At 42.5% G+C, this 19,517-nt stretch overlaps 1 protein-coding gene across 7 annotated transcripts in view; it reads right to left on the minus strand.

The window, feature by feature from the left end:
- FAM168A (family with sequence similarity 168 member A) overlaps positions 1-19,517 on the minus strand; it is a 187,759-nt gene that overhangs the window by 45,170 nt on the left and 123,072 nt on the right. For all 7 annotated transcript variants that reach the window (XM_053670796.1, XM_053670795.1, XM_053670797.1 and 4 more), the window contains one exon: positions 12,694-12,781. In XM_053670796.1, coding sequence (XP_053526771.1) covers positions 12,694-12,763 — 70 coding nt within the window. In that variant the 5' untranslated portion in view covers positions 12,764-12,781. Of the gene's footprint in view, positions 1-12,693; positions 12,782-19,517 lie in introns of those variants that run through there.

A 19,517-nucleotide genomic window follows, 5' to 3' on the forward strand; every position in this document is an offset into this window, starting at 1 on the left:
TCATTTTGCCATTTCAAAAATCTGTGAATTCAAGCAAGTTATTTAATTCCATTCACTAAACTTCAGCTTCCTCTTCTAAGATGAGATACCAGTTATTAATACTTTGAGGAGTTGAGATGATAATAATGCCATAATAAAAACAATGATATTACATATTATGTATTAAATATTATGCTAAGCACTTTACATGGATCTCTTTGAATCCTTACAACTCTTTCATGAGGCAGGTCCTACTATTTTCTTTATTTTGTAGATTAGGAAGCCACCTAGAGGAGCTAATTAACTTGCCCAAACCACTGTGAAAGACCATGGGCTGGTTAACCCCACCCTCATTCCCAACCCCCTCTGTCCTTTGGCCACCGAGGCTGAAAAGGCTGAATACTCACTCTCCCAGCCTTCCTAGCACTTAGGACTGGCCAGGTGGCCCATTCTGACCAATGACTTATAAAGGGAAGTCTCCTGAGGGAACTTTGGGAAAGCCTTACTTTCCCAGTAAAAAGATGAACATTACTACGTTCCCCTACACACAGTTTTTCTACCTTGATCATAGACATGATGCCTATAGCTACAGCAGTCATCTCAGATCCAGAGAGAAAAGTCAAGAATCAGGGGACACTAGCCTTGAAATCACTGACCAATAAATGAATGCCACCTGCCGCTGACCTCCAGACTGCTCTTCATGAGAAAAACATACCCATGTTTGTTTTTCATAAATTACACTTTATTGATTATGTAATTACAGTTGTCCTGATTTTCCCCCCTTTGCTCCCTTCACCCAACACCCCTGACTCCCTGAGGCAATGCCCACACCACTATTCATGTCCATGGGCCAGGCATATAAGTTCTTTGGCTACTCAGTTTCCTGGCTACTGTATTTTACATTCCTATGGCTATTCTGTAACTACCTATTTGTACTTCTTAATCCCCTCACCTCTACACCCATTCCCCTACACTCCCTCCCACCTGACAATCATCGAAACACTCTCTATATCCATGATTCTATCTCTGTTGTTTGCTTAGTTTGTTTTTCAGATTCAGTTGTTGATAGATGTGTATTTTTGCTATTTTACTGTTCATAGTTTTGATCTTTTTCTTAAATAAGTCCCTTTAACATTTCACATAATAATGGTTTGCTGATAATGAACTAACTCTTTTAGTTTTTTTCTTGTCTGGGAAAGTCTTTATGTGCCTTTTGATTCTGAATGATAGCTTTGCTGGATAGAGCAATTTTGGCTGTAGGTCTCTGCTTTTTGTGACTTGGAATATTTCTTGCCAATTCCTTCTAGCCTGCAAAGTTTCTTTTGAGAAGTCAGTCTTATGAAACTCCCCTACAGGTAACTAACTGCTTTTCTCTGACTGCTTTTAAGATTCTTCCTTAATCTTAAACCTTTGGCATTTTAATTATGATGTGCCTTAGTACTGGTCTCTTTGAATCCACCTTGTTTGGGACTCTCTGTGCTTCCTGGATTTGTATATCTATTTCCTTCATTAAATTAGAGAACTTTTCTTTCATTATTTTTTCCAACAGATTTCCAATTTTTTTCTCTTCTCTTTCTGACACCCGTATGATGTGAATGTTGGAATGCTTGAAGTTGTCCCAGAGGCTGCTTACACTATCCTCATGATTTTGGATTTTTTCTTCTTCTTGTTCTGATTGGTTGTTTGTTGCTCCCATATGTTCCAAATCATTTATTTGATCCTCAGCTTCATCCAATCTACTGTTGCTGTCCTGTAAATTGTTCTTTATTTCAATTAGTGTATCTTTCATTTCTGACTGGATCTTTTTTATGCTGCTGAGATCCTCACTAAGTTTCTTGAGTATCCTTATAACCAGTGTTTTGAACTCTGCATCTGACAGATTGCTTATCTCCATTTCATGTAGCTCTTTTTTTGGAGTTTTGATCTGTTCTTTAATTTGGGCCATGTTTCTTTGTCTCTTTGTCTTGCCAGCCTCTTTGTGTTTGTTTCTATGTACCAAGTGAAGCTGCTTTGATTCTGTGCCTTGGTAGTGTGGCCTAATGTAGTAGGCGTTCTGTAGGGTCCAGTGCATAGACTCCCCTATCACTAAAGCTGGGTACACGAGGTGTGCCGTTTGTGTGGGCTGAGTACACTCTCTTCTTGTAGTGAGTCTTGATTAGTTTTGGCAGATGAATGGGAGGGATTTACCCAGGCCAGTGAGCTATGAACACTTACCACCAACCTCTGCCCTCCCTGGAGGATCAGGTATGCAGGGGCAGGGTGGCGGTGCCCAACATGATCTGTAGATATTCACTGGGCATGCATTTCCTGGGGTTTCCTGGATGATGCAGGTCATGGGTTGCCCCCACCCTTGTTTTGCCCTGGGCCACCCTGCCTGAGCTACAAAGCAATCTGAGATAGCTGCTACTTGTGCTGGGCTTAAGAGATTCCCAGGTGAAGCCAAGCTGTGAACCTATGCTGGTTGCTGGTAGTGCAACACTGAGGCCAGCTGTTACTTTTTTGAGAGGATTTAGTAAGTTGTGTAGTATGAGCCAAGACCAGCCATTTGTATGGGAAAGCAGCTTGTGTGGGTCTGTAAGTTGGTTGGGTCAGAGTCTCTAGGGATCTCCAGGGCAAGTCAAACTGTTAGCTAGGCTGATGGAGTCTCAGAAATGGCACCAGACTGCTGGCTCCATGGCTCTGGATGGGGAGCACTGAGTAAGGAGACAATGGCCTCTGCTCACCTTGATGACAGACAATTTAGTTCCTCCCTTTATGCCACTGGTGCCCTTCAAGCTGCAACCCCGGTGCTAGAGCCCAGAGGGAGTGACTCTGAGTAGGTGAGTCTGTTTGTGCATTCTTTAAGAGGAACTGCTTGGTGCTCCAGAAGTTTTTTCACTGACTCAACCCCCACTGGTTTTTGCAGTCAGAAGTTGTGGGGACTTATCTTCCTGGTACTGGAACCCTGAGATGGGGAATCTGATGGGAACTGGGATTCCTCACTCCTGAGACAACCCTCCTGAATTTTTATCCACCACATGTAGGTAAGAGACCAGCCTATTCTGCATCTGCACCCCTCTACCAGTCTGAGTGGGCATGGTTTCTTTAATTCTGTAGTTGTCAGACTTCCATTCAACTTGATTTCTGACTGTTCTGAGTGAGAGCTGTCCTATATTTTAGTTGTAATTTTGACGTCATTGTGCAAGGAGGCGAGTCAAGTCTGGCTACCCCGCCATCTTAACCAGGAGTATTACCCCATATTTGTTTAAATTACCAGTAGTCAAATATTCAAGTAGCATATTCAGGCATTTTATAAGTGATATAGAGTAATTAAGTGATGGAGCTAAGATTCAAACTAGGCAATCCTAAACATTAAGCTATATGAAAAACACACAGCACTAGATTTGGTAGAAAATGGGTACGTGAATGATGAAAATGATTATAATAATATAAATTACTTAACATTACTCCTTGAGACTCCAAGCTCCTCCGGAAACTCAGGACTGTCAGTATCCTAAATTGGAACAGAGCTGCTTGGGAACAGACCACCCCTTTTAAATACTGTACCCAGCCCTCTGTCTGCATTTCTGAAGTCAGTTCTCCCAGTTCAGGGTCCACCCTAAGGAGGGAAGAGGGGAGAAAGGCCTTCACCGTTCACCCCTACCTATCTCGTGGTACCACAAAGATTCTAAGCCTCCTACCACACAGACGTAAGATGACAGAGTTCAAGGAACTCAGCATGAACTTGCAATCATGACAGTATTTGTGGTGACAGTGAAGGCCCAAGTTTCTTGGTGGCAGCTAGAGACCTTTGGAGGTAACAAGCAGTGTGGTTTTGTAGTTTAAACAAGACCAAGGACTATTGATTTTTCTGCCTCTTTTCTTGCTGAGATCAGTAATAGCAAAAATCTGATTTAGACACTTAAATTCAAATATCTCCCCTACCAGCTGAGCAATTTTCTAGTAATCACACTTTTGGGGGCCAATTATTGAGTTTTCCTAAGATGTGCAAGGAAAAAGATAGCATTGCTGGCCATCTTCTTGAAAACTACAGCTTCTATTCCTAGGTCCAGGGTTTGGCGCTGCCTGCTCACAGACCTCTGAGTCTGTCTGAGAAGGGACCCTCCTCCTGTTATACCTGGCATGTGTGTGCTACCGGACACATGAACTCTGTTTCTAAAGCTGTTTGGAACTCAAAGAGTATTTCCCACAGGAATTATGACATTCATAAAGGCAAGAATCCTAGACAAACTCACGGAATTGGGAGAGGAGAGAACGACTGTTTACTGAACACGTACTAAGTGGTAGATATGAGCATCAGAATCATCTGAGCCTGTGAAAACACAGATCGCTGAGAACCACCTCCAGAGTTTCTGATTCAGTACGTCTGGGGTAGCACCCAAGAATCTGCATTTCTAACTAATTCCTAGGCCCGAGGGCTACACTTAGAAGCCACTGCTATATAACATACATCAGTTACTAAGACTTTGGAAACCCACAAGTGGCCACCTTCAGATGCTGGAAAAGTTTCTCCAACTCTAAGAAGGGATTCACAATACCATGATATCTATCTTGCTTACAGCTTTTTAAAAACAAACAGCCTTGGCTGTTGTGGCTCAGTGGATTGAGTGCTGGCCTGCAAATCCAAAGGTCACTGGTTCGATTCCCAGTCAGGGCACATGCCGTGGTTGTGGGCCAGGTTCCCAAGTGGGGGGAGTGCTAGAGGCAAATGATCACTGTATCTCTCGCACATCTATGTTTCTCTCCCTCTCTTCCTCCCTACCTTCCCTATCCTCTAAAAATAAATAAGGTCTTTTTAAAAATAAAAAAATAAGAACAAACAAACAACCTACCCTCTCCACACCCCCTGCTCCCCACCCTCAAATTCAGTAGTGGAATCCAAGTAGAATTCTACACGTTTCTCTTTAAGGACCAGATTCCAAATACTTCAGGACACTGGGCACTGCCCGTGGGTTTTCAGAAGAGAAATTCTCCTAGAAGCTCCAGGTGGTATGTTTTGGAAGAAAGGACAAGCCACCAGTGAGGTTCACCAATCTTCCTCAGTGTGCACAGACAACTTGCCAGTTTAACTGGTACCAAGAGGGAAAAAATGTACAAGAATAAGCTCTCGAGCTGCGTCCACGATGCAACTGTGCTCATGGCAGTAACAATCGGGGGTGAGTGGTACAGGGACGGAGAGGAGAGCGGTGTGAGTGTACACTGGGGATGGGGAGGCGGACAAAGGCCAGGTGGTTCTGAGACACCCTTCACGGCAGCTTAGGGGCTGTCAGTGGGTTACTGGGAATCGAGACACTGATTCCTGACGCTCCCAGGACGTCTGGGAAGAAAGTGGAGCATAGAGCTCCTGGGCAGCCTTGTCTGCTCAATCTGAGTTCTCTACACATATCATTACTTTCCATGTGGAAGCACTGGCTTAAAGCTAACTGTGAAAGCTAACTAGAGAACCAAACTCTGTGGTCAACGCGCCAGAGTTTATGGGCCTCTAAAAAGGCTTCAGTATTAGGGGCCTAATCATTTAGTCGTTTATTCATTCACCAATCAATGTTCATTAAGGGTTTACTTTGTGTCAGACGCTTGTTAAGCACTGAGGACAGTGAGTGACTGAAAGAGCAATGAGTATTACAGAAATATAAACAAGTATAAGGCAGCAAAAACTACATATAGTCCTACTACTACATGTAGCTCAGTGGTAAGAACACAGAACATCCAAATTTAGGCCTCATTCTGGCTCCACCACTTTCTGGCTCTGTGCCGAGGACAAGTCTTTCCATTTTCCTTGATTTGTGTCTATGTGTATCAACACTTAAATAATAAGGATTAAACAAAATAATAATGACATAGTTCTCAAACTGGGAAATGGAACCTCTAAGAATACCAAATAATACAGATATATGAAAGCACTGAATTAAATATGGTACACTTTCGTGGGATGCTATTAATAGAATTTTGAAGATAATCCACAAATTTCAAATAAATTTTAACCCTGGAGTACCTGTTCTGGGCCATTCCCCCATCAATCCAAGAATGAACTCATTCTCCTCTCATGTCAGATTTACTTGAGTAGGAAAGTTTCCAAAACACTGTGCATGGCTGACAACGCATGCTCAACTGATAGCAACCATAATCAGTAATAATAGATAGCTGTTATTTTAACAACCCACCCACAGGGGAAACAAATTTACTCTGTATTGTATGGGATATAGGACGGTACCCTCTTTACCCAGGCATCCTTTTCCCCAAGCTCTGGACTTCCTCAATTCCTGCCCCCGAATCCTATGATTACTTGGGAAGTGGAACTCCAGGAAGCAAATGCCAGGCCTTCAAACACACAGGAAAGAAGTTTCAGCACTAGTAAAGTTGCTCATCTCATCAACCTCCTGGCTTCCACTGGGCCTTGGCCTGACCAAGCAGTTGACCTTCAAGATAGGAACAGTCCAATCACAGACCCAGCCCCACCCTCACTAGCTCTGTCTCACTTTAAAAGCTCTTAGAGATCAATTATCTCCTTAAAGTCTCACAAGCAAGTGATACATAGGGTAGGTATTATTTTTCCTATTTTACAGAGGAGAAAACTGAGGCCTTTGGAAGCAAAGTGACTTGTTCAAGTTTTTAATTAGAGGCATAGTGAGGACTCAAAATTCAGGTCTTCTGACGTCAAGGAGGGGAGGGGGTTCTGCCCACCACATTAAGCAACAGAAATAATTGCAGTGAGAATCCATGCAACATAGCTGAAGGTCCTCTAGTTCTTTATCAAGAAGATACCAGCTCTCAGGGCCACTAAATTATATCTTCATTGACTAAGACTCATAAGTAACTAATAGAAAACTAAATTAAATTACATAAGCATATTTAGAAGAAAAGGGAACTCATTCACTGGTCATGGCTACACTTGCCTTTTCTTAGGATACTCGTGGAAAGCCTTTCATGTTTCCTACTCATCTTGCTCAAGAACGTGAGGAGACCTGGGGCAAGAAGCCTGGGGCTGACAGAAGGTACTGCCACAGCAGGAGAGGGTGCTGGGCTCACCTCACTTTCCTATGTCTGAACCCTTCATTAATACCAGGGATTCCAGGAAGGTGGGTAGAAAATCGTTTTCAAGAAGATGCAAAAGAAACAGATTAAGGGAATGAGGTATCCAGTTGTTTTATAACAAAAGAGATCTAACAAAAACTTACAGATTAATGTCCAGAATGTTGTTATGGGCTAGAAACTGTTAAACAACTCGTAGCCCAAGTGAAGGAAGGCAAGAGAGATGGGCAGGACTTGTCCAGCATCTTGCAATTATTAGCAGCAGACCCAGGCCTGCGACCAAGGCTTCCGCCTCACGCTTGAAGACCTAGTTCCATGCCTGACTCCCCAGAAGCCTTTCCTGACGCCAACCTCTGACAGAGTTGTGGCCTCTTCCCTACACTCACCATGTTTTCACAGCAATTTGCACATCTATTTATTGTGTTAGGTTCTTGAAATACAGTGGCGCATCCCTCCGAGACAGCTCTTATCTCAGTGCACTCTACCTCCACGCCTGTGGAGTCCATAGACGGCTGCTGGCCAGGAGCACACTCCTAGCTCCTCAAAAGTGAGGCTCCCTAATCCTAGAAATGGAAAGGATAACCCTTCCCTGGCTTATCACTGGGGGCAGTGAAACGAGCACATATTTTAAGACAGATCAGCTTGCTATAATAGAAAGTGCACATACTTTGAAATCATAAAGACCCAAGTTCAAATCTTTCCTGACACTTCAAAAATTACACTATGGTCTGGCTAAGATGGAGGTGTGAGCAGACACGCTTCACCTCCTCACATAACCATAAGAAGGATCACAACTAACTTTGAAACTAAAAACAACCACAACTGCCAGCAAATCAAACTATATGGAAGTCCAACAACCAAGGATTTACAGAAGAAATATTCATCCAGAGGGGTAGGAGGGGTGAAGCTGGGGAGCCAGGGCAGAGGCAAGGAAGGCGGTGCCCGTTGGCAGAACAGGTGGTCCCACATTCCTGGGTGGCAGATAAAAACCAGAAAGGACATCTGGAGAGTGAGTGATCCCAGCTTCAGGCCAGACCCCACAACCCAGGGTTCCAGTGCCAGGAAATAAAGCTTCATAACTTCTGGCTGTAAAAACCAGTGGGGATTGGGGCGGCGGCAGAAACTGCTGGTCTCTCAGCGGAGTCCATTTAAAAGGACCTAGAATGTACAAAAAGCCACCCATGCTGGGATTCGGCACCAGGCAGCAGCTGGAAGGGTGCCAGTGGCATATAGGAAATGGGGGAAGTGACTGGAAATGGGGTGAAAACTGAGCAAGTGGTATGTTCCCTCTCTGACCCCTCCCCCCACACAGCGCCACAAAGCGGTGAAGTGGGTTGCCCTGCCCTGGCGAATACCTAAGTCTCCACCCCTTACCACATAACAGGTCTGCCAACACAGGTCCCCAGTTGGGGGCGAGCAAGAGGCAACCAATTGATGTATCTCTCACACACTGATGTTTCTTGTCCTCTCTTTCTCCCCCCCCTCAAAACAAATAAATAAAAATTAAAAAATAAACAAACAAACAAACAAAAAAAAGGAGACAATAAGACTCTGGGACATGTCCAAACATGCCAACATCTGAATTATAGGGATAACAGAAGGAGAAGATGGAGTAGCAAGAAACTGAAAACTTACTTGAAAAATAATGAAAGAAAACTTTCCTTATTTGAGAAAGAAAAGACATACAAGTAAGTAAGTCCAGGAAGCACAGGGAGTCCCAAACAAGTCAGACCCAAAGAGGGTCACACCAAGATACCACATCATAATTAAAATGCCAAAGGTTAAAGATAAAGACAATGTTAAAAGCAGCAAGAGAAAGGCAGAGAGTTACCTACAAAGGAGTTCCCATGACACTATTAGCTGATCTCTCAAAAGAAACTTTGCGGGCAAGAAGTCTTCAAAGTGGTAAAAACCAAGAACCTAGAACATAGATTACTCTGTCCAGCAAAGCTAACATTTAGAACGGATTCCATTAGAATGGAAGGGCAGATAAAGTGCTTCCCAGACAAGGTAAAGCTAAAGGATTTCATCATCACCAAGCCCTTATTATATGAAATGTTAAAGGGACTTATTTTTTTTAAAAGATAATAAAAAATGACAACAAACTCACAACTATCAGCAACTAAATCTACAAAAACAAAAGCAAACTAAACAGGGAAGGCTGGGGTGCTGGGGTGGGGGAAAGGCAGAAAACTGTCCTTGAACAATAAAAAGAAAAAATAAAATAAAATATAATTTGAAAATTCCATAATTCAAAAAAACTAAACAAACAACTAGAACAGGAACAGAATCAAAGAAATGGAGAGTTATCAGTGGGTGGGGGAAGGGGGAGAATAGGGGGGAAAAGGTACAGGGATTAAGAAGCATAATTGGTGGATACAAAACTGACAAGGGGACGTTAAGAATAGCAAAAGAAATGGAGAAGCCAAAGGACTTTCATGCATGACCCAGGGACATGAACTAACGCTGGAGGAAACAGGGGGACCAGGTGGAGGGGACAAAGGGGAAAAGAGTTGGGGAAACCGTAATAGCATAATCAGTAAAATTATACTTTTTAAAAAAGCTATACTATACACTGTTCTAAGTCATATGACCTGAATCAAACTACCATTTTTTAAAAAGATTTGATTTATTTATTTTTAGACAGAGGGGAAGGGAAGGAGAAAGACAGGGAGAGAAACACCATGTGGTTGCCCCTCGCATGCCCTCTGCTGGGAGCCTGGCCTGCGGCCCAAGCATGTGCCCTGACTGGCAATCAGACTGGTGACCCATTGGCTTGTAGGGAAACACTCAATCCACTGAGCCACACCAGCCAGGGCAAACTACCAGTTGTTGTTTTTTTTAACTGTAAAGGACATGTACTATGGGGTTTATGATTAATTAGGTTATAATTAGTATATGTATGTGTATATATTTATGAAGTACATAGTATGTGCTTATCAAATAGTAATTAAACTTTTTAATATAACCATTACTGTACTAACCATTTAATGTATCTGGCATTTGTTTACAAATTATCCCACTTGGATCTCCTACATCCAGCAATGTGAAGGAAAAGATAACCTGAAAATCTGCCTCATACATAACACCTAAAAAAACTTGATGAAGTTTAACAAATACTTTAGATTATATAACAAAACACAGAGCTGAGATTTTAAGCAAAAGAAATCTCCAGGGGTCAAAAATGTAGAGGAACCTGAAACTCAGGGACTCTCCTAGCGAGCTGACGGTGGACTGCCCTGGGAAGGTGTTTTGGCCTGGGCAATCGAACGGCTTGCTCCTTAAGTCCCAGGGCTGGGAGATGAGGCTTTGGACCTTGGAGAAGCCATGAGCTGGAGCTCAAAGTCCCCTGTGTAAAGCCCAGACCTTAGAGGAAATCATACTGTCAGTTAAAAAAGTAAACCGACTCAAAAGTACAGAGACAATAGGAAGTTTAGATAAAAAAGACAAGTTTCTTTATGAATTTGAACCTTGACCTGTGTGAAGACTGAATTTATTCCAGTTGTATGGAGTTTATACTACCTGTGTGGTCCCAGAATCTCCAGCAGAGAAATTACCTTAATACATAGTTCCAGGCTGATAATATTTCTTGGTGATTAGTAGAAACAAAGGCAATCCTTCCCTCTCCCTCCATAGAAGTACTAATTATCTCATTTTATTCCCACCACTATTCTATGAAATAGATAATAATGTTAAGGAGGTTTAGCAAGTTGTTCAGTCACTTACCTATTATCTGACAGACCTGGGATTTGAACCCGGTTGTTGTTCATTGAACTGAAACCATTTACCAAGTTATACTGTGTGCCACGCGATGACAAGGCCTGTTTCCTTTCAGATACAACACACTGCCTAATCTTCTTTGTGCAGATGAATAGATAAATATAACTATTTTCTTCTCAAGTTCAGCAACTCAGTAAGAATGAAGGCAGTCAGGACCACAAGAAGCCCACGGGATTACCCTGTGCCCTGTCTGCCCGAGCACCTCAGTCCTCCCTGGCGAAGGGACGTGGGTGGCTGGGACACTCTGAGCTGGGAAGGAACCCGGCAACAGGCTCTCTCTGAGCTGGAAAGGCACAGGGTTCTGCCCAGTGGGTCCTGGTTGCTGGAGTTAATTTTATTAGAATGCACATACAGAAGTTTTAAAAAAATATTTACCACTAAGGCAAAATTGTGATAATAAAGCTGTTGTAATAAACACAAATATATGGAGAACGGGATGACAGTTCGGGGGAAGCTAGGGAGTGGAGGGACTGAGCAAAAAGAAAAAGGACTCGTGAACGTGGAAGACAGTGTGGTGACTGTGGGGGTGGGCTGTATAAGCAGACTAAATGATAATGGAAAAATACAATAAAGATGAAATTAAAGAAGAAAGAAATTGAAAGTGATGACAGCTATAGTCATATCAGGCTCAACCTTCAATATATTTCTGAATGTTATTCAGGAGCATTGAGAAAATCCTAATTTACAAATAAGTAGCTGCAAATGTTAGCAGTTTTTAAAAATTAACATGTATTCATATAACTTAACACACTGATCATCTTATATATAGGGGTGCTTTATAAAAATAGTTCTAAATATTTTTTTTAAATCAAGTAATATATTTGAGGAATTTTTGAAGCACCTTCTAGTGCCCCTATAGAACGAAGTTTGGAATAACTCCGGAGTTCCCTGAGATCTCTGCCACCAAGGCCATAATTAACCTACTCTTTGAGCTTCATTTCCTACTTCTCCCCTCTTCTAATCTTCACCCCAGCTGATGTCAAGTACTGATTGTGCCCTGACCATACCTCCTTACCACCACGTGTTTGTCCACACCGTTACCTTTACCTCTGAATTTGTTATATTTTTGAAGGCTCAAGTTATGCTGAGCACCAAGCTAGCAACTTACATCCATTTTCTCATTCACTTCCACCACCACACGTCCTACCCATTTTGTTTATTTGTAAATAATAGGAACCATTACTAAGCACTTGCTTTATACCAGATATTATATCCTGAGTGTCTTCCACTAGTTCATTTAAGCCTTATAGCAGGCCCTATGAAATAGAGCAATACTATTGCCTTTATTTTGTAGTGAGAACACTGAGACTCTGGAAAGTTAAAGAAACTTGCCTGAGCACAAGTTAGGGAGAGATCTTCCTGGGAAAGTGCCATCTGAGCTCTGAGCTGAATTCTTAAAGAACAAGGTGAAGCTCTCAGGGGACAATGACATTCCAGAGAGAGGGACAACATGCACAGAGGCAGAGAAGTAGAGAACAGTTTGGTACACAGTTCAGGGGAAAAAATCAGCCTTCACAAACAGCAGACCAGGGTTCAAATACCTATTTTTGGTTTGTGCTGTGGCCTCTTACTGTGGCCATGATTTTCTCATCTGTGACATGGTAATGCCAAGTGGCACCTCACAGAACTGCTTTCAGATTCGAGTACCCAGCACAGGGCCAGGCCCATGGCAGGTACTCAATAAACATATGTCCCCTCCCTTCCTTCCCCCAGTTGAATATTCAATAATGCTCCATAAATGTTAGTTCCATCTCCACTGGATCCCAGACATGTCCCCCTCCTACAAGTCTGCAAACTTTATGACAGCTTTTATAGGCGTAGTTTATCAAGAGTCACCCAGCAACTTATTTGGTAATGACCTTAACCACCCTTTCTCAAAATTAGAGCCATTCTCAGACAACTCACCTGTGTAAGCCATGTTTTTAGGGTTGCCATAAGGAGCCCCAGGCTGCATGGGGCTATAAACAGGGTTCATTGTGGAAGACGGAGGATCCTACAGAGAAACAGAGAAAACAGCCTTGATTATTAATTGCTCATTCTCCCTAACATCAGCTTCCTCCCTATAATCTTCAGCTTACACTCACAGAGAAGCAAATGGTATAGAGGACGAAACAAAAAGCCATTTGTTTGTACTTGGCCCTGTGCTAGATACGTTTCCTATTATACAGATGCAGATGCTGGAAAGAAGAGAGGTGATAAAACTTGCCTGAATCAATTCAGGCCTTTGGCTGGCTCTGAGTTCAGTACTCATCCCACTATCCCAGATGACTGTCACTAGCATACTGTGTGACAGGGCCAAGTCACATCCCCTCTACGGCCTTCAATGTCCTGATGTAAAGTCAATTAGTTTAGGCTCTCAAAGGTCCTCTCTCATTCCAAGGACGCTAGTCCAGGAGCTGGTAAAGGATACACTCCTGTTCACCAGGGAAGCCAGAGTGCCTCACGGTGAGCACACAGGCTTCCAGAGGGAAAAGTAGTGAGTGTCTCACCCACCCTTTACACCTTCAGAGGACAAGACACCAGTTACTAACAGCCATTGCCATTGATTGATTGCCATTGATCATTTTTAAAAGAGATTTTATTTTTATTTGTTTTTAGAGTGAGGGGAAGGGAGGGAGAAAGAGAGGGAGAGAAACATTAATGTGTGGTTGCTTCTTGCACACACCCAACTAGGGATCCAGCCCACAACCCAGTCATGTGACCTGACTGGGAATCGAACTGGTGACCCCTGGGTTCAAAGGCCAGCATTCAATCCACTGAGCCATACCGGCCAGGGTTGCCATCGATCATTTTAATACAAACAAGAGACCACAGCCAAGGCCTCTCACGAAATTTACTCAAGCGAAAAAATAAACTTGGAAGTTTGTGTGCAGTAAGTATCATCTTCAGGAGGAGGAGATGGTGGCCAAGTAGGTGGAAGCTGAGTCCACTTGCTCCTGCCCCTCGACTCAGGTACTTGGCTGATCTTCCGAAAAATAAACCAAACATTTGACAGAATCTTAGCTGATATGAAGTTTGGAAGCCAAGGAGTACAGAAGACGCTTCACAACAGGCGGTAAGGAGATTTTATAGGGTGAGGGGGAAATACCCTGTGGGTGGCACCGGCAGTCATAGCCAGCCTGGTCAGAGACTGCAGCTTTGGAGTTCCCTCCCCTCCCAGGGCAGAGAACCCCGGGAGGGGACCCAGGCCAGAAGAGACTTTACACAAAGTCGAGGAGGTCCAGGCTACCTATGGCCACCCCCCCCCCCACCACCACACACATGCTAGGCAAGCATCACACCCACAGCTGCAGTGGCAAATGACAACCAGGAAAGTCCCAGAGGGAGAGAAAGGGATCCTACCTGCACCCGGATGGGGCAGAGGAGGCAGGCAGCAGCCAGCCATGACTGTGAGAGACTCTTGGCTTTTTGGAGAGGTGGTGTGGTGTACGGAAAGCTGGACAGTGACCCAGTGCTACAGTGGGAGTGCCTGGAGAGACTTTTTAAAAGGAGAGCTAAGGCATGCTGGGCACAGCTGCCCTGACAGCAAGGGGAGTGGACTGAGGGCACGGTTTGCTCCCACTGAATGCAGCTGGACAGAGAGATCAGGAAGGTGCAGAGTGAGGGGATTTCTCGGGCGCAGCCCAGCACAGCTGGCAGGGCAGAGGCTGTGCAGAATGGAGAGTTCAGGACTACATCTACTGCAAGGGCAGTGGGCTGGGACCTGGATGGGAGGGAGTTGAGCACCTCAGATTATTTACAGCCACACAGAGCTCCCTTCCCCAGCGGAGACTGAACCTCTGGGAAGGGAAAGAAGCACTCAGCCTCCACCTCCTGCAGGATGGAAAGCACCACCAACAGGGAAGATCTGCAAAACAGGCAGGAGAGGCCCAACAACGCCCTTCAGGGTGCACATCCCCAAGAGAAAGACAGAAAGTGAAATTTGTTAAGGGGACCATTTTGAACTTCTGTAAGGGAGACAAAATACACTGGTTCCCAGGGCCCTATTCCACTGAGGCCATCGTGCAGCAAGGAGGAATCAGGGCCTTGCCCACTCTCAGCTTGCACAGAGAGCTGCCAGCAGCACCAAGCAGGAAAGAGCTACCCTCTTACACAGATTGGCCCCTCCCTTGAAACAGACAGCTAATTCATCAGAAACTATGTATTATGGAAATAAGCTGAGAAAGACCAAGATGGGTAGTGCAGGGGCAGGGGGAACACATCCACAATTTTCCCAGAGGACTGAACAGAGCCTCCCAGAGGAGACCCAGAGGTCCCACCCTCCCAATCTCAACAGAAACCCCCTCTAGAGGCAGGTGACAGTGATAGAGGCGGTGCTGCCAGATGTTGGACAACCCAGCCCAGGACCTTGAGCTGATAAAAAGCCAGAGGTGGATCCAGAAAGAGGATGGACAGAAGGCAAACACCAAACTGTTGAGATAAATTCCACTTCGTTTTACTTCAGAATTTGTGAGGGTTTTTAGTTCCATTCATATAGGCTTTTAATATTTCTCTGTTGCTTCAACTGTATTATAACTAATTCACCATTCTTTGTCTTTTCGTTTTTATTCAGATTTATATTATTTTATTGTTATTTCCAATCTCACATTATACCCTTATTCCATTTTGCCTTCTTCCTGCCCTTCCTTATTTTTGTTGTAAATTTTCTTTTCTCCCTATATTATACCTTGTTCCTGTTCCTTACTCTTACTATTTCTCCTCCTCCATCCTCTCAAAAGCATGCTCCCTTCTTTTAATCAGCTCATATTTTTTTCTTCTTCTTATAATATTCTTATTTTCTTTCCACCTTTATAAATTGTGGCTTATTTGGCATGGATATTATGGTTACTGTGTTCTTCTTCAACTGTATTCTTATTTGCTCATTTTTTTAAAAAATTCAAATCTCAGAGGCTACTCTCCCCATCTTACTCCATTTTGCCTTCTTCTTGCCATTGCTTATTTGAGTTTGGAATTTTTTTTTTCTTTCTTGGCCTGGGTTCTATTTCTTACTCTTATTATTTCACCAACTCCTATCCTCTCAAACACATTTTTCTTTACTGTAGACATCTCATATTCTCTTTCATATAACATTCTCATTCTCTTTCCACCTTTATTAATCCTTGCTCAGCTGTCGTTATTGACCCGGTCGTGGTCTTTCTGCAGTTTCCTTCCCTTTGGTTCGCTACCTTCTTTATTGCATTTCAAACCTCATATTATACTATCCCCTTTCCTTACTCCATTTTGCTGTCACCCTTCCCTGTTTTACTTACATTTAAAATTTTATTTTCTCCCTTTGATCGCCTTGCTTTTATTCCCTACTCTTATTGATTCTCCCTCTTTCCTCTCACAATCATTTTTCTCTCCTTTAGTCGCCACATATTCTTTTTTCCTATCTTATAATATTCTTAATCTCTCTCCATCTTTATTAATCTTTGCTCGATTGCTGTTTATATTGCTGATGTGGTAGGAGAATATTTGTCTTCTGCATAGTATTGCTTTTTCACTAGCGCCTATACAACAGCATACAAGATGTGGCAGGGGTTGAAACTCCCAGCAAGCCAGCTGCAGGGGAGAACCCACCGATGAATGAGCCACCAATAATCAAAACCCAAGCACAACACAAGAGAGCCCACATAAACGGAATAAAGGGCAATCCTAGCACATCCAGGTCAGGAGACCAAAGAGACTGCACCACTGAGCCCCACAGAGGTCCTACCACAGAAGTCCACCCATGAAGACGGGCAGAAAAAGCAGAGCAACCTGAGATGCAGAAACAAACAAAAAGTGCGACCTAAAATGGAGAGAAAAAGAAATAACCCCACATCAAAAGAAAAGGAGGAATCCCCCCCCCAAAAAAGAGCTAAATGAAATTGAAGAAAGCAATCTATCAGATATAGAATTAAAAATAATGGTTATAAGGATGCTCAACAGACTCAGTGAGAACTGCATGGAACTTTATGAGAGCTACAAAGAACTAGTGGGAACTACGGCAGAATGAAAAAGGAATTACAAACTTTGAATAGTAAGCAGGAAGAAATGAAGAATACAATATCTGAAATGAAAAACACAATGGAAGGAATTAAAAGCAGGACCAAATCAGCAAGCTGGAGGACAAGATAGAAAGAAATACCCAGTCAGAGTAACAAACCAAAAAAAGATTCAAAAAGAACAAGAATAGTTTTAGGAAGCTTCAGGACAATATGAAATGTAACAACATTCATGTTGTAGAAATACGAGAATGAGAGGAAAAGGAGCAAGAGATAGAAAACCTGTTGGAAAAATAAGCACAGAAAACTACCCTAACTTGATGAGGGAAAAAGCCACTAAAGTTCAGGGAGAACAGAGAATCCCAATCAAGATGAACCCAAAGAGACATTATGATTAAAATGGCAAATTTTAAAGATAGAGTAAATCTTAAAGGCAGTAAAGGGAGAAGCAGCTAGTAACATACAAGGTAGTTCCAATAAGGCTATCAGCTAATTTCTCAACAGAAGCACTACAAACCAGAAGGGACTGGGATGAAATATTCCAAGTAATGAAAAGCAAGAACCTAAAACCAAGATTACTCTATCCATCAAGGCTCTCATTTAAAATAGAAGGTGAAATAAAGAGCTTCCCAGACAGAAGAAGACTAAAAAAGCATATCTCCACTAAGCCAGCACTGCAAGAGATGCTAATGAGGCTGCTATAAAAAGGAGAAGACAAGGGGGATGGGAAGAGAGAAAACTACATAAGAAAATAGCAATTAATAAGTATCTATCAATAACAACCTTAAATATAAATGGATTAAATGCTCCAATCAAAAGACATGGGGTAGTTAAGTGGATAAGAAAACATGACCCACATATATGCTGTTTACAAAAGACCCATCTCAGAACAAAAGATCTACACAGGTTGAAAGTGAAGGGATGGAAAAAATTATCCCAAGAAAACAGACATGAAAAGAAAGCTGTGGTAGCAATACTTGTATCAGACAAAATAGACTTCAAAACAAAAGCTGTAAAAAGGGACAATCAAGGTCACTACAAAATACTTAAGAGTCCAACGGGAGGCTATAACCCTTGTAAACATATACACACCAACACAGGAGCACCTAATATATAAAGAAAATCTTAGAAGACTTCAAGAAAGATATTGACAACAACACAGTCATCCTAGGGGATTTTACCACCTCCCTGTCAATACTGGATAGATCTACCAAACAAAGAATCAACAAGGATATTGCTGAACGACACTCTAGATCAAATTGACTTAACTGATATATACAGAACCTTTCACCCCAAAGAAGCAAAATATACATTCTTTTCAAACACACACGGCACATTTTTCAAAGGCAGACCACACACTAGGACACAAACAGGCCTGAAAAAATTTCAACAAAACTGAAAGTCATATCAAGCATGTGCTCTAATCACAATGGCCTAAAATTAGAAAATAATCTCAAGGAAAAAACTCAGAAACATTCAAATACATAGAGACTGAATGACATCTTATTAAATAATGGATGAGTTAATAATGAGATTAAAGAAGAAATCAAAATGTTTCTGGGAACAAATGAAAATGAACATACAACAGCCCAAAACCTATGGGACACAGCAAAGGTAGTCCTAAGTGGGAAATTCACAGTGATACAGACCTACCCAAAGAAGACCAAAAAAAAATCTCAAATAAACAACTTAAGAACTAGAACAAGAGCTAGAGGAACAAGGCCCAGAGAGTGTAGAACAAAGGGAAAAAATCAAGATCAGGGCAGAATTAAATGACACAGAGACTAAAAGAACAATTCAAAGGATCAGCAGCTGGTTCTTTGAAAAGATAAAATTAACAAACATTTAACCAGACTCATCGAGAAAAAAGACAGAGGACCCAAATAAATAAAATCAGATATGAAAGAGAAGTAATAACTGATACCACAGAAGTACAAAGGATTTTAAGAAATTAGTATAAACAATTATATGACAAGAAATTGGACAACTTGAACTTCCAGTCAAGATGGAGGTATAGGTAGATTTGCTTTGCTTCCTTTCACAACCAAAAGAAGGACAACAAGTTTAAAAACAAAAAACCATAACTGCCAGAAAATTAAAATGTATGGAAGTCCAACAACCAAGGAGTTAAAGAATAAACCTTCATCCACACTGGTAGGAGGGGTACAGACGGGCAGCCAGGGGAGAGAGGACATCTAGAAAGGTGACAGACAGGACTGAGTAAGGCAGCAGCTCGCAGACCAGGTGGTCCCACATTTGTGTGTGGATAAGCTGGGAGGAACAACTGGGAAGCAAGACAGACAACGCAACCCAGGGTTCCAGCTCAGGAAAAAAAAGCCTCAAAACTTTTGGTTGTAAAAACCTGTAAGGGTTGTGACAGTGAAAGAAACTCCCAGTCTCACAGGAGAGTTCACTGGAAGAGACCCACAGGGTCCTAGAATGTACACAATCCCACACCCCGAGGAATCAGCACCAAAAGGACCCAAGTTGCTTGTGGGTAGTCAGGGAAATGACTGAAAGCCAGCCGAGAGCCAAGCAAGAGGCATTGTTCCCTTTGACCCCTCCCTAACATACAGCATAACAATGCAGCAAAGTGGGTTGCCCCATCCTAGTGAATACCTAAGGCTCTTACACATAACAAATGCAGGGAGACAAAGAAATGTGGCCCAAATGAAGGAATTGATCAAAACTCCAGAAAAAGAACTAAGCAACAAGGAGATAGCCAACCTATCAAAATGCAAAGTTTAAAACACTGGTAATCAG

This window comes from Artibeus jamaicensis, unplaced genomic scaffold (genome assembly GCF_021234435.1).
Source record: "Artibeus jamaicensis isolate MK-2021 breed Jamaican fruit bat unplaced genomic scaffold, CSHL_Jam_final contig_64, whole genome shotgun sequence".
Taxonomy (NCBI): domain Eukaryota; kingdom Metazoa; phylum Chordata; class Mammalia; order Chiroptera; family Phyllostomidae; genus Artibeus; species Artibeus jamaicensis.